This window comes from Phocoena sinus, chromosome 13, assembly GCF_008692025.1.
Source record: "Phocoena sinus isolate mPhoSin1 chromosome 13, mPhoSin1.pri, whole genome shotgun sequence".
NCBI lineage: Eukaryota > Metazoa > Chordata > Mammalia > Artiodactyla > Phocoenidae > Phocoena > Phocoena sinus.
Window position 1 is genome coordinate 79,255,816 of NC_045775.1, and position 15,043 is coordinate 79,270,858.

The following is a 15,043-nucleotide window of genomic DNA, read 5'->3' on the forward strand; positions in this document are numbered from 1 at the left end:
CAAATAACCATTCAAAATTTTCCAACAGTAGAAATGATCTTTATAGGCACTAACAGCCTTTTGTTTTTTTCCTTTCACGGATAAAATGTGGTGCTAGCATTTCTCCTAACAATGCAGCTTCCTCGCCAACCTGCAGAACTTTCTTGTCTGGAGCATTTCACAGTAACAATAGAGCTGGCAGACCCTGGAGACCGGGGCATCTGGGCTGGCATCCGGGACCAGGACCCAGACTGTGAGGGCCGCACACTGATCCCTGCAGGCTGCAGTGGCCTGGGTGAGGCCACTCACAATTGCAACACACCTGGGGATGCCAGTGGCCCCGCGCCTGCGTGGCTGCCCCGGGGGCTGAAGGGATCAACACTGAAACCGACCACATCAGTCTACTGCTTTACTAGCAGAGTAGGTGAGGCCTGGCCACATAATAAGGGCTATCTATGTGTTTGTTAAAAAAAGTTAAAAGGTCGAGAGGCTCTAGAACAGACCCCCAAATCACATGCTTAGAGCCAGCCAGAACTGGATTCCTTCGTTCTGAATTCTAGCTCCCGCCCTCTCTAGACACGGGCCATAGCAGGCCCTCAACCTTTCCAGCCTCTGTTTCCTGGCCCATGCGTGATGATGGCACTGGTACCCACGTTAATGATGTACATATTAATGTACAGTTCACATAAAGTGCTTGAGACATAACAAGTGCTCAACCAGCAATGGCTCTTATGACCCAGCAGAGCCAGGACGTGAACTCAGGGGTCCTAAGCTCTGAGCTTATTCCCTGTCCACTGCCCGCGTCTCCCTCCTACGAGTCTCGCCTTCCCACAGAAAAGTGCTTAACTTCTTGGGACTCTCTTCTAGAATTTTTTTTTTGGCCGTGCCACGTGGCATGCAGGATCTTAGTTCCCTGATCAGGGATTGAACCTGTGCCTCCTGCAGTGGAAGGGCAGAGTCCTAACCACTGGACCACCAGGGAAGTCCCTTCTACGATTTATTTGAAATCTTTCCACTCGGACTGTATTTTTCAACCCTCTAATATCTTTTTGTTCTTCATCTTTGGGCTCTCTGGAGTGGTTTTTCCATATCTTTAAAAAAACAATGTCGAGTGGTCAGAGCAATTGCATCGAGGGCCAGGCATCAAGGGAATTCCTTTGCAAAGGCACTGAGGCAGCCAGTGGCCATGTCTTTCCAAGTCTCAAGTAAGTACCACGCATCTTTCCTCATTCATATTTTATTAGGAAGCCAGATCGGAGAATTCATCAGTTATAAAACTTTAAATATGAAATGAATCACTCTTCTCAAAGAGGTGATTCAGGTGGGAATACCAGATTTTTCTTAAGAGCAGAGGCAAAGGCAAATATGGCATTTTATTTTACAAATATTTAATAGTCATGAAAAAGGAAAAGAACTTTAAAAAAACAGCTTTGTGCCAACGTGAACATCCAGGAACTGCTGTGGAGATGGGGCTGTTAGAGCTTAAATGTTAAGATCATCCAGAAAAGTGACAGAAGTCATCTTTTATTAAAATAGAATATCTTTGTCTCTTTCCACCATATACATATAGATATTTTCTCCTTCAATAAATACGTTACGTATTCTAAACGATGACTTACTTGACAACATTCACGTGGTGCTTCCGGGCCAGGGCATTGACTTGGTAAGGAAGACAAATACCAAACACATCGAGTGTACGTGGCTTCTCGTAAGGAGGAATTTTCAGGATTTGGGAATGTGTCTCAGCTCTCCTCACACGAGGACTTCTGAGTCTTCTGAGGAGTCGTCGGCAAATAAGAGTTCATCTGACGCTGGGCTCCCCAAGGGCAGCGTGCTGGACTGGGACCAGGAGACCCCATTCCTTACCAGCCTGTCCTCCAGTAAAACACCGCTCCTTCCCGCCGTCCCCGTCGCCGGGGCGGCAGGAGCCTGCTCTTCCCAGCCCTCGCTGACCCCGTTCAGGATGTACCTTCCCTCGTGAGGTCTGTTGTCATGGATTTCTGCGGTGACCACGCCGACGGTGGCCCCGGGTGTGCAAGAAGCAATGACCAAGTCGGGATGGATGTTCACGTCCAGCTGAGCAACTGCCGAGCCCTCGGCCGGGCCCTCGCAGCTCCCCGGAAACTGTGTGTTGACATAAATGATGTCGGCCTCGTCCTGAACTTCAGGCAGGCTTTCCAAGAGCTTTTGTAGCTGCAGCCTCAGCATTGAAAACGTGGGGCGGTCCAAGGGCTCAGCTCTCCAGCAAGAGTGCATGACTTCATACCTAGAAGCAAAGAAGCGTGTTATCTCCTGGCGCAGCACGCACAGCCCAAGCGCACTCCGCCCCTGCTTCTCCCACTCAGGTGGGAGTGGAGGGGCTGGGGGGAGGGGGAGGGGAGCGGGGGTCCTGGGAGCAGACAGGTGTCGGCGCCAGCTCCACACTCACCATCGTTCCAGGCCTTGGGAGGCTCGAGGAATGAAATCGAGAGGGGGGCTGGCGTGGGCTGCCGTGACAGCGGCAGGTGAGCCCTGGGCTGGGACAGCCCCTGGTTTGAGGTGGCCGCAGCTTCGTGGCACGTGTAGGGCTGCTGGACCTTGGCCACCTGACGCTGCTCCGTGAAGGAGAAACGCTCTGGGGCCCCTGCTCTTCTCCGAGACTTCGGCCTCCTCCAGTAAAAGTAACAACCGCCGACCTGTCATCGGCATTTACTATCTGACAGCCATCGTGTAAGGTACGTTTAGAGATACTAGCCTGCTTGGCAGCACGAGCCCACACACAGGTGCTGTGATCCCCACCTTACAGAGGAGGATCCCGAGAGCGTGACGCTTGGCCCCAGGACGAGGGTGAAGCTGTGACCCACATCAAAGAGTGTCTGACGCCAGATCCCATGTTCTTAACCACTGAGCAGCCCTGCTTGCCATGGGTCAGACCCTGACGGGTTTAGGTTCTACCCTGTGGGCAAGCGGGAACCGTAGAAAGATTGTGCTTCGGTGCGTTCCCATGACCAGATGACAATTTTAGGGAAGTTGCTTTGGATGTCACCCAAAGGACGCATTAGGATCCTGGGGGGTGATGAGAAGAACAAGACAGGAGACAGAGGAGCCTGCACTCCCCTGTAGGAAACAGGGACGCGCTCGTTCACGTACATAGACCGTGGATGTCACTGCGCCGAAGATCCCACAAGTGTCACCACCCCCAGGCCCCGCCAAGCCCTGGCCCTCTATGGTCTGACAGTACTAGCAGACCCCGTTTTACTGCACTTCGTTTTATCACACTCCAAAGATACTGTGGTTTTTTTTTTTTTTCTTTAACCAGCTGAAGGCTTATGGCAACTCTGCATCGAGCAGGTCTATTGGTGCCATTTTTCCAGGAGCATTTGCTCACTTGGTGTCTCTGTGTCACAGTCTGGTAATTCTGACAATATTTCCAACTTTTTCCATTATTGTTATGTTTGTTAGGGTGACCTGGGATCGGTGATCTTTGATGTTACTATGATAATATTTTTGAGGTGCCACACACTGTGTCCACGTAAGACCGCAGATTCAATCAAAGGACGTTGTGCGTGTTCTGACTGCTCCACCGACCGGCCATCCTCTGCCTCTCTCCTTCTACTCGGGCCTTTCTATTCCCTGAGACACAACAATAGTGAAATTACGCCAGTTAATAACCCTAGAATGGCTTCTAAGCGTTCGACTGAAAGGAAGAGTCACAGGTCTCTCACTTTAAGTAAACTAGAAACGATTAAACTTAGTGACGAAGGCGTGTCAAAAGCTGAGACAGCCCGAAAGCTAGGCCTCTAGTGCCAAACAGCCCAGGTGTGGATGCAAAGGAAAAGTTCTTGAAGGAAATTAAAGGTGCTACTCCAGTGAACACATGAATGATGAGAAAGCAAAACGGCCTTAACGCTGATGTGGAGTCTGAGTGGTCTAGATGGAAGATCAAACCAGCCACAACATTCTCTTAAGCCAAAGCCCAATCCAAAGCAAGGCTCTACGCAGTGGTTGAGAGTCCGCCTGCCGAAGCAGGGGACACGGGTTCGTGCCCCGGTCCGGGAAGATCCCACATGCCGCGGAGCGGCTGGGCCCGTGAGCCATGGCCGCTGAGTCTGCGCGTCCGGAGCCTGTGCTCCGCAACGGGAGAGGCCACAACAGTGAGAGGCCCGCGTACCGCAAAACAAAAAAAAAACAAAACAAAACAGAGCAAGGCCCTAACTCTCTTCAGTTCTATGAAGGCTGAGAGAGGTGAGGGAGCTGCAGAAAAGAAGCGTGAAGCTAGCAGAGGTTGGTCCATGAGGTTTCAGGATAAGGAGTTGCTTCTCATAGATGAGCAAAGAAAGTGGTTTCCTGAGATGGAATCCACTCCTGGTGCAGATGCCGTGAAGACCGTTGAAATGACAATAAAGGATTTAGAATATTACATAAACTGAGTTGATAAAGCAGCAGCAGGGTTTGAGAGGACTGACTCCAAGTCTGAACGAAGTCCTCCTGGGGGTGAAACGCTATCAGACAGCATTGCATGCTACAGAGAAATCGTTCATGAAAGGAAGAGCAGATCGATGCAGCAAACTTCACCGTTGTCTTATTTTAAGAAACTGCCACGATGACCCCAGCCTTCAGCAGCCACCACCCTGATCAGTCAGCAGCCACCAACATCGAGGCGAGACCCTCCACCAGCAAAAGGATTATGACTTGCTGAAGGGTCCGGTGATGGTTAGCATTTGTTAGCAATCAAGTGTTTCTTTAAAAAAATAGTTATTTATTTGGCTGCGCCAGGTCTTAGTTGTGACATGCGAACTCTTAGCTGTGGCACGTGGGATCTAGTTCCCTGACCAGGGATCGAACCCGGGCCTCCTGCCTTGGGAGCACAGAGCCTCAGCCACTGGACCACCAGGAAAGTCCCCACAGAGTGTTTTTAAAATTAAGGTATGTACGCCATTTTCTAGACATAAAGCTACTGCATGCTTAACAGACTACAGTATGGTAATCATAACTTTTATAGGCACTGGGAAACCAAAAGATTCCCGTGACTCACTCTACTGCAGTGCTCTGGAGCTGAACCCGCAATATCTGGGAGGCGCGCTCGTACTGGGGGGAGGAATGGAGGGGAGGGGGGCCCTGAAAGACACCTGCTGGCTGTGGGGACCCAGTGGGATAAGAAAGAAAAAGGTGGCCTCCGCGTGTCACCCTGGAGACGAGGAGACCAAGGGCCGGTGCCACGAACCACAGTGGCTGCATCTGGGAGGCTGTGAGTTCGGCCGAGGAAAGGTCCCCCGGAGGTGATGGGAGCACCGCCCAGAGCGGCCTCTTGGGTGATGGGGACCTGGTCATCCAGAGGTGGGGGTGATGCCGTAAGAAGAGGTGGCCCTCAGCGGGCAGGACCGGGGAGCGGGGCTCCAAGCACACCCTGTTATTTCCATTGCTGTATTTCTCAGGGTTGACTGTAAAATGACCGAGGGGCAACCAAACACAGGAGTCAACTCATCTCCACTAAGGTGAGACAGCAAACAGAGGTGCTCCGATATATCTGCCTCAGTTTTAAAAGAAAAGACCCCAGATATGGAAATGCAGAGAGCTCTCTGTCCTTCGCCAGTGTCCAGACTCAGAGGGGACCTGGGGAGCAGGCTTGGCTCACCAGAGCCTCTGCGAGCCCGCGGTGTGAGGAACCAGCCTGCGGGTGGGGACCGCGGAGCCGCTGCTTCCTCAGGCTTTTCCCCAGCCTCCCTCCCCCAGCCGCAGGGCACTGCTGACACTGCAGCTTTCACCTAAAAAAACCACCTCTCAAAAACCGACTCAGCATTCCCTCGTCACGGCTCTACACGCAGCATCTAAAACCACAACGTGACACAGCTGAGACCTTGCTAGGACCCCAGATAATCAACTTCCCCTGGAGCACCGAAGAAACCAAGAAAGAAACAGCCACAAAAGTCTCCATTCAGTATTGTTTGACAGAAATGGCTTCCTCACTTGCAGAAGCAAACGTTTCATTCATGTGGCCCTTTCAGAAACGACCGTGAAGCCTCAGATCTAATTGAATTAGGATTTTATGATGTTTCTTTTAAAGGGCTTATGATTTCTGTGTCTGTTCTAAATGTTACAGACTTACAACCATAACCACCACCACCACTACCACACCCCCCCAAGCAGTGTGGGGCTCTGATCAGAAAAAACGTTCCTTCTGTTTGGCCACGGTGGATCTGGGAGGCCCATGTGCAAACTGACCGGGGCCTTCTCCCCAGTACGAGGAAGCAGGGCCAGAGTGTGAGCGTGGGTGCGCGTGTGTGGAGTCCTGCACAGGCCCACCTGCCTGAGCAGCGTGGCCCAGCGTTCCACGGCGGAGCCCGCGCAGGCCCACGGTCCTGAAATGTTCTTGCTAAACATGGTGAGAATACCCCTCTCCAAGCCCACGACGCCTGTTACGTTGGGGACAGACTCATCATTAGGAAGGTTCAGATCACCGAGCTAGAGGCAGTGACACAAGAAATGATCTTTAAAAAGTCGGCAAGGTGTTTGGGAGGGGATCGAGTTGTAAAGATGCTATTAATGACGGGCACCATACGTGACACTTAGCGTGCGTGCTTCCTGCAGGCTGAGGACTCCACACACGTCTTTGTTAACCCTCCAAATACCTCTGCAGAATATGTGACTATACTTTTTTGGTGGCTGATCACGTGGCACGGAGTGGTCAAGTCAGCTGCAGTGGCCACAAACGTGGCTAGTTAGGAGGCAGAGCCTGGCCTCTCTGACTCCAAGTCCCAGGCCTCTCCCCGTACTGTCCACCCCGAAGAGAGAGGGGCCTGTTGGGATGGGAAGGGCACCGTGGTCCTGCACACTGGGAGCTGGGGGCGGGGGTCTCACGCCGGCTGAGTGTACAGTCTCCCTGGGATAGTTTCTTTTTTTTAAACAATATTATTTTTATAAATTTATTTATTCATTTAGTTATTTTTGGCTGCGTTGGGTCTTTGTTGCGGTGTGGGGGCTTCTCATTGCGGTGGCTTCTCTTGCTGTGGAGCACGGGCTCTAGGGGCATGGGCTTCAGTAGCTGTGGCACACGGCCTCAGTAGTTGTGGCTCACTGGCTCAGTAGTTGTGGCTCGTGAGCTTTAGAGCGCAGGCTCAGTAGTTGTGGCGCACGGGCTTAGCTGCTCCACAGCATGTGGGATCTTCCCGGACCAGGGCTCGAACCCGTGTCCCCCGCGTTGGCAGGCGCATTCTTAACCACTGCGCCACCAGGGAAGTCCATCCCTGGGATAGTTTTAAAACATACATTTCTGGGCCTGCTCTGTACCAAGAGAATCACAATCTCCAGGCACAGGGCTGAGGAATCATTCTTAGAATATCCCCTAAGCAATTCTGATGACCAGCCTGAAAGCAAAGCCACTGGCTTAGTTTTCTAAATTTCCTGATTCAAGATATTCCTGTGATTGGTTTGTTTAAGATGCTGAATGAAAAGAGAGGCATGACTGCTTCAAAAGAGGGCAGAGAATTATCTAAGTACCTCATGCATTGTAAAGTCGGCCTATTTATCTACAGGATATATAGTCATCCCTCGGTATCCGTGACAGATTGGTTCCCAAAGCCCCAGCGGATACCAAGATCTGCAGAGGCTCAAGTCCCTTACAGTCAGTTGGCCCCCCCGTATCTGTGGGTTCTGCATCCACCCATACAGAGGGCCGACTGTATTTCCCAGAGGGGCTTACAGAACTTCAGAACACGTGCGGGCTCACTGGAGATGTGCACACACCGCTTCCCACACGCCGGACATCTGCGTGGGTCACCTTCTGCCCACACCCGCCTGGCTGAGGGTCCCCACCCACTATGGCTGTGTGTCCCCCAGGTCTTTGCAGGGTGCCCCGACATGAAGAGCAGCTGACTCACAGTTCATCCAAGCAGTCCTCTGGCTGTTTCAGCCTGTGGCCGTGCAGAAGGTAGTCATATATTTCGTGGTTCTGGACTCCGGGATAGGGGGTCATTCCTCGTGTGGCTATTTCCCACATGGTCACGCCAAATGCCCACTGAGGACAAAGCGACAACGTCAGGATGCAAGTCTTTTCAGAAAGGCTGAATGGACTTTTTCATCGGGAAAGGTCATTTCCTTAGAGCCCCGGCGGTCACGCACAAAGCTGACAATTATGTTTGAGATACGCTGCTCTCCCCAAACGGCAATAACATGGGGTCGGAACGTCACAGTTCCCCATTTTTACTAAAGCTGTTTGGGAAATGAGACAAAGGCAGATCTAGCCTTGTGTCACATCAGTGCTCTGTTTAATGTTCTGTTCCTACTGTTGTCGGCAAGTGTTTTCTTTTCCTGATCTCTGGTGAAGGGTATCCATACACAGTACCTTTTATACAGCATCCTAGTTCCAAACAGCCATGGGATGAATTCATTTAATTTAATGTGAAGATGAAATATCTTAGTTGCAGACAATGAGCCACCATACTGCAGCAGAGGAAAGACGAAATAAATTAAGGGCCTTTGCCATCCTCTGAATGTCAGGCTACTTCACCAGAATCTAACGTTCCGCCTGAATTAAAGCATCTAGCGATAAATCAAGAGAAGTGTGAGCATGCCCCAATCCTCAGTTGATCAAAGAGGAAGACGTCCTGCGTCACCAGCTTAAGTCATCTCTTTCAGCAGGCCTTCACCTTTGCAACGCGGGGCCCCGAATCAAAACTCTGTACGTACGTACCACGTCACTTTTACTGGTGTATACTCGGTCCGCGAGACTCTCTATGGCGATCCATTTCACAGGCATCTTAGCGATGCGGCCCTGGCGGTAGTAGTCGCCACTGTAAATCTTCTTAGAGAGGCCGAAGTCCGCGACGCAGACAGTCATGTCATCCCGCAACCTACAGAGAGAGACAGAGTGAGTTCATGTCCTCAGCGACCTCAGAGGCAAAGCCTGAAATCACAGGTCTGCACCTGATGCAGCTGAAAACATTCATGATGAGTAACCAAAAGATAGAGACCCCACAGCCTGGGAGGGTCCTGCTTTGGGACCAATGGCAGAGCAAGTGAGGGGGAACCAGGTGAGTTATAACTTTCTACCCTTCTGGTCTGTGTGGGAATCTGGACCAACCAGGGCACCTGGGCACAGAGGATGGAGCCACCTGGAGGAACAGAGGGGCACGGGAGTAGGAAGATAAGCAGCTCCAAGCCAGGGCCCCCTGGTGGACTCATCTAGAGCCCGGTAGCCTTCCTGTCTGACGTCTGGAAGCAGCACTGGCTCCATAGGTTAAGCCACCTGACAGCCTGGGGGAGGTGGGGAAGCATGTGCTGTGCGCGGGGGACACTGGACTTCCTGCTAAGACGGTGCCAGGTGGTACCTGAGGACTTAACTGGAAAATTAAAGGAATACAATTGCATTTACAGCCCAAGCAGTTAAAATTGATCTTAGACAAGAAGGAGAGGAGGAGGGGGAGGAATGAGTGGTCTGGACGTAGGGCGACTACCTTGTCCCCGTTTGCCTGACGCTAACATTTTAAACTAAAAGCCCCACATCCTGGGAAATCCCTCAATGCTGGACAAACCGGACAGCTGGTCACCCTACCTCGTGGGAAAACCATGAAAGAAATGTTAAGGGGAAGAAAAGGTTTTCATGATTCTCCCTCCATGGTAGACAAATTATTTAAATAAAAAACAAAACCAAGACCCTTCTGGGTTTTCAAAAATGAGGTGAAAGTGACAGAGGGCCGGGGGGCAGGGTTGGTTAGGAGGAGGCAGGGGACAGGCTCCACTGTCACATCTCCAACGAAGAAAAACGAATAACGGCAATACATTTAAGGAACACTCTCTCTTCTTGCAACAGTGAATTTCCAATCAAGAAATAGTTATTGTTTTTGAAGATTTACAGCAGATAATGGCTGTTGAAGCAGACTGAAGAGATGGGGAAGGTGAAGTTCGAAGTTCTTGCTTAAGCCCTTGTCTCTCTGCTGCAAAAAGAAAGCTATGGTGTAGTCAGGACAAAACTACTTCACAAGGCAGTATCATGAAAACTCAGGGACAAAACCATTACGAGCTTCATTACTGTCTTCATGATCGGCTGACTTATATGTAACTCTGGATCCAAATAAGCTGATGGCAGTTGGGGAGGATCCCAGAGTTCACACCTAGTGCTCCTAGCTGAGTGAGAGTGTGAAAATAAAGAAGTAGTCACACATAAACACACTACTATATAGAAAATAGATAACTAATAAGGACCTATTATATGGCACAGGGAACTCTACTCATTACTCTGTAATGGTCTACATGGGAAAAGAATCTAGAAAGGAGTGGATATATGTATATGTATATGTATAACTGATCACTTTGCTGTACACCTGAAACTAACACAACATTGTAAATCAACTCTACTCCAGTAAAAATTAAAAAGAAAAAACAGAAGTCCCAGGGGAGTTTTGGAGGCCAGCCAGACTCTTAGAGGCAGAGGTAGTGAAAACCCTCAAGCAAACACCCAGTCATGTGTCAGGGCGGTAGAAACCCCATCTCCAGAGCCTGCCACACTGTCACCTCCCAAGCCTAATCTTCCTCCATACTTTAACATCAACAGGCCACCCCACAGGCCCACAAATATCTACCACCATGAGGTCCAACCCACTCCAGGATGGGCCAGGGCTCTTACATGCAGTTTCGAGCAGCTAAATCTCGATGAAGAAAGTTCCTGTTGCTCAGATACTCCATTCCCTGGGCAATGTCCACCATGAACTTCAATAGTGTCTCCAGAGGAATATGCTAGGGGGTGGAAGACACAAGGAGACAGATTATTATTATTATTATTATTTTTCTGGCCACACCATGTGGTTTGCAGGATCTTAGTTCCCTGACTAGGGAATGAACCCGGGCCCTGGCAGTGAAAGCGCAGAGTCCTAACCACTGGACCACCAGGGAATTCCTGGGAGACTATTATTATTATTATTTTTTATAAATTTATTTATTTATGGCTGCGTTGGGTCTTGGTTGCTGCGTCCGGGCTTTCTCTAGTTGCAGCGAGCGGGGGCCACTCTTTGTTACGGTGCGTGGGCTTCTTATTGCAGTGGCTTCTCTGGTTGTGGAGCACAGGCTCTAGGCACGCAGGCTTCAGTAGTTGTGACACGCAGGCTTCAGTAGTTGTGGTTCGTGGGCTCTAGAGCGCAGGCTCAGTAGTTGTGGAGCACAGGCTTAGCTGCTCTGCGGCATGGGGGATCTTCCCAGACCAGGGCCCGAACATGTGTCCCCTGGTGGGCAGGCAGATTCCTAAGCACTGCGCCACCAGGAAAGTCCAGGATTATTTTTTAAAAGGAAACCAAGTTACTTCCATTTGAGGGGGTGAAATGATGGCTTTATGACTGAGAAGCGTGGCCATGAAACAAGTAAATTTCCATATCACTAACGTCACAAATAAGGTTTTAAAAATGAATGAAAAACAAACAAAACCCAACAAACCCTAAAACTTCTTGGCAAGTATCACGTTTTCTTCTCCTCGTCTTTAAAGGTATTAAAAAAAATTAATTTATAACTTTAATGCAATTCCGAAGATACCGCCAACAATTTATTTTGTGTGTGTGGCCAGTTAATAACATTCTTTTCACAAGTTATGAGCTCAAATGCGATCCTTGTGTCCTTCTGAGTGGCAGTGGGACAAAGAGGGGAAAAGAAGGGGGGTCTGGCCTCAGTGGGGGAGGATCTAATGCTTTGACAGCAAAAAGCCCATGGAGAAGGAGCTGTTCCCAATTATGCACCCACATCTGGTATCATTTTATTTTGAAATGTTTCAAAAGAGGCTTTTTTACTTCTGGACAGAAAGTAGGATGGTCTTTACCCCTTATCATGGGACCAAAGTACCACAAGTAAGTATTCGGGAATTTTCGTTTTTGTTTCTCTAGGGTTTCTCTCCTCTAAGTTTTAACAGCCTAATGTTTTTTTTTCTACGTTGTAAAAATCAAACCAGACTGTGTGTTAGAAAACCTGCCGTGTTGGGACTGATCAAGAGGATGACGACTAATGAAGACTTCTGTGTAGTAATTCCATGTTTTAGTGCAGTCAGAGCCCTAAAGAAAAGGGTTCACAAAGTTCCTAGAAATCATAAACGGGTCCATCCGTGATATATTCTTCCCCAAAGCATTGGATTTATGGTTTATTCTATATGGCACATGAGTCTTCTAAAGTGGTACTCGTGAAAACACTGAATTTTCTTTTTTTTTTTTTTTAATTGGGCTGTGCTGGGTCTTAGCTGTGGCATGCGGGATCTAGTTCCCTGACCAAGGATCGAACCCAGGCCCCCTGATTTGGGAGCATGGAGTCTTAACCACTGGACCACCACAGAAGTCCTGACACTGAATTGTTAATGATTTATATTTCTCAACTAAGACACGTGTCAGTCACAGACTGTATATATAACAAAAATGCTTTATCCTTTACCCTTACATAATGGAGTTGTTAAAAAAAAATGTAAGTAAATCAGGCATGAAAGCCTTACGCCTCTGCTCTATATATGTGGGGCATTTGATTTTCTGGATGCTAATTTCCAGGAAAGGACTTGGGTGCTAAGAAATATCCAATCTGCTGACATTCATGAAAGTATAATGAATATCCGGTGCTATTCATTTGTGTTAGTTTTTTCCAAGCAGAACTATGTTAATCTTGCAGACTGTGACCAAAGGTCATTTAAAAGATCATTGTGTGGTAAAACTAATAAATGAGGTCAATAAGGTTGTAGGATACTAGATTGACATACAAAACTCAACTGCATTTCTACACACTAACAACGAACTGTCTGAAAATGAAATTAGGAAAACAACATCTGCAAAAGAAACCACAACAAAATACTTAGGAATAAATTTAACAGAAGAAGTGCAAAACTTATACTCTGAGAACTACAAAAGCAAAGAATTAAATTAGTTTCTAAATAAATGGAAAGGTATCCAGTGTTCATGGACTGGAAGGGCAGGCATGCTATTCACACAGAGGACAGAATGGCACCCAGGTCCTGCTGAAGAAGCACATTTATATGACTGAGACCTAGTCTTGGGCCACTCTAGCAGGACCAGAGGTATTTATTGCCAAGGAACTGACTGATAAGGCAGTAGAGATTTGAATAAAAGAGATTTGATTTTCTAGTTTGTCTATGACGCATTTTGTGACTTTCAGCTTTACATGTGGCTACAAAGTGTCAAAATAGGAAAATACATTCCTTTTAAAAACATTCCTTTAAAATTTTTATAAAACCTGGGAGTTTCCATCATTGGAGATATACTTTATATTTTTGCAAATCGAAACTATTCATTAGTCAGTAAAATGCTGTGTACGTGTTTCCTTGTTATTCTGTTCAAAAGAACATAAGATGACAGCACTACTTTTGGCAGACACAAACTGATTCTATAATTTACACAGAAGGGCAACAAAACTAGAATAGCAAAAACAACTCTGAAAAAGTAGGATAAATTTGGAGGAATCACATTACCCGATTTTAAGACAATAAAGCTACAGTAATCTCAATGGTGTGATAGGGGCGAAGGATGGCGCATAGCTTAACGGAACAGAACAGAGAACTCAGAAATAGACCCACACGTGTACAACTGATTTTTCACAAAGGTGCAAAAGCAATTAGTGGATTAAGGATAGTCTTTTCACAAATGATGCTGGTCATCTATATGCAAAAAAAGCAACAAACTAAATTTCACACCTTATACAAAAATTAATTCAAAATGGGTCACAGACTTAAATGTAATATGTAAACCCACGAATTTTTAGAAGAAAACACAAAAGAAAATCTTTTTTATCTGGAGTTAGGCAAAGAGTTCTTAGAAATGACAGTGAAGGTATGATCCATTAAAAGAAAAAACTATACTTCATCAAAATTAAACTTTTTTTGCTCATGTTAAGAGAATACAAAGCCAATCTACAAACTGGAAGAAAAGTCATTGCAAATCACGTATCCAACAGAGGAACTGTAGCTAAAGAACTCTCAAAACTCAACAAGAAAACCAACAACCCAATTAAAAAATAAACAAAAGACTTTAACAGACACTCACCAAAGAGGATATAAAGATGGTAAATGAACACAAGATGCTCAACATCATTAATCATTAGGGAAATGCAAATAAATTTCATGATAAGCTATCACTATACACGTATCAGAGCAGCTAAAAACAAAACAAAACAAAAAACTACAGATAATACCAAGTGCTGACAAGAATGCAGAGCAACTGAATTTCTCATACATTCCTGGTGGAAATGTAAAATGGTACAGCCATTCTGGAAAGTAGTTTAGCAGTTTACTATAAAGATAAACATACATTTTCCATATGACCTAGCATCCCATTCGTGGGTATTTAGCCTAGAGAAATGAAAAGTTATGTTTGCTCAAAAACCTGTATGTGAATTTTTATAGCAACTCAAAACTGTCATAGGTCCTTCAATAGGCAAATGGATAAAGCAAACTGTGATACAGCCATACAATAGAAGCCTCCACAGCAACAAAAAGAGCAATGAACTACTGAGACATGCAACTTGCATGGCTCCCAAAGGCGTAATACTGAGTGAAGGAAGCCAGTCTCAAAGAATTACAAACTATATAATTCCATTTATATGGCATTCTCTAAAAGACAAAACTGTAGTGATGGAGAACAGATCAGTGGTTGCCAGGGGTTAGCCATGTGGGCAAGGTGTAACTATAAAGGGGTAGTAGCAGGAGGAGGAGTTTTGGGTGATGGAACTGTTCCGTATCCTGATTGTAACGGTAGTATATGCATCTATACATGCATTACAATTTATATAACTATAAACCAAAATGGGAAAAAAGTCATTTTTTTCTGTATGATAATTAAAAAAAAATTTTTTTTTTTAAAGCAGAGGTCTTCTTAGAAGTCCATATGATTTAAATTTATTTATTTATATATTTATTTACTTAGGCTGTGTTGGGTCTTGGTTTCTGTGCGAGGGCTTTCTCTACTTGTGGCAAGCGGGGGCCACTCTTCATCGCGGTGCACGGTCCTCTCACTATCGCGGCCTCTCTTGTTGCGGAGCACAGGCTCCAGACGTGCAGGTCAGTAGTTGCGGCTCACGGGCCCAGCTGCTCCGCGGCATGTGGGATCTTCCCGGACCAGGG

At 47.2% G+C, this 15,043-nt stretch overlaps 1 protein-coding gene across 1 annotated transcript in view; it reads right to left on the bottom strand.

The window, feature by feature from the left end:
• Nucleotides 1-1,200: 1,200 nt before the first annotated feature.
• The window catches only part of MERTK (MER proto-oncogene, tyrosine kinase), a 110,837-nt gene continuing 96,994 nt past the window's right edge, over nt 1,201-15,043 (bottom strand). The window contains exons 16-19 of the mRNA XM_032653545.1: nt 10,580-10,689; nt 8,648-8,807; nt 7,836-7,972; nt 1,201-2,245 (exon numbers count right to left, since the gene is read on the bottom strand). Coding sequence (XP_032509436.1) covers nt 1,732-2,245; nt 7,836-7,972; nt 8,648-8,807; nt 10,580-10,689 — 921 coding nt within the window. The 3' untranslated portion in view covers nt 1,201-1,731. The remainder of the gene's footprint in view (nt 2,246-7,835; nt 7,973-8,647; nt 8,808-10,579; nt 10,690-15,043) is intronic.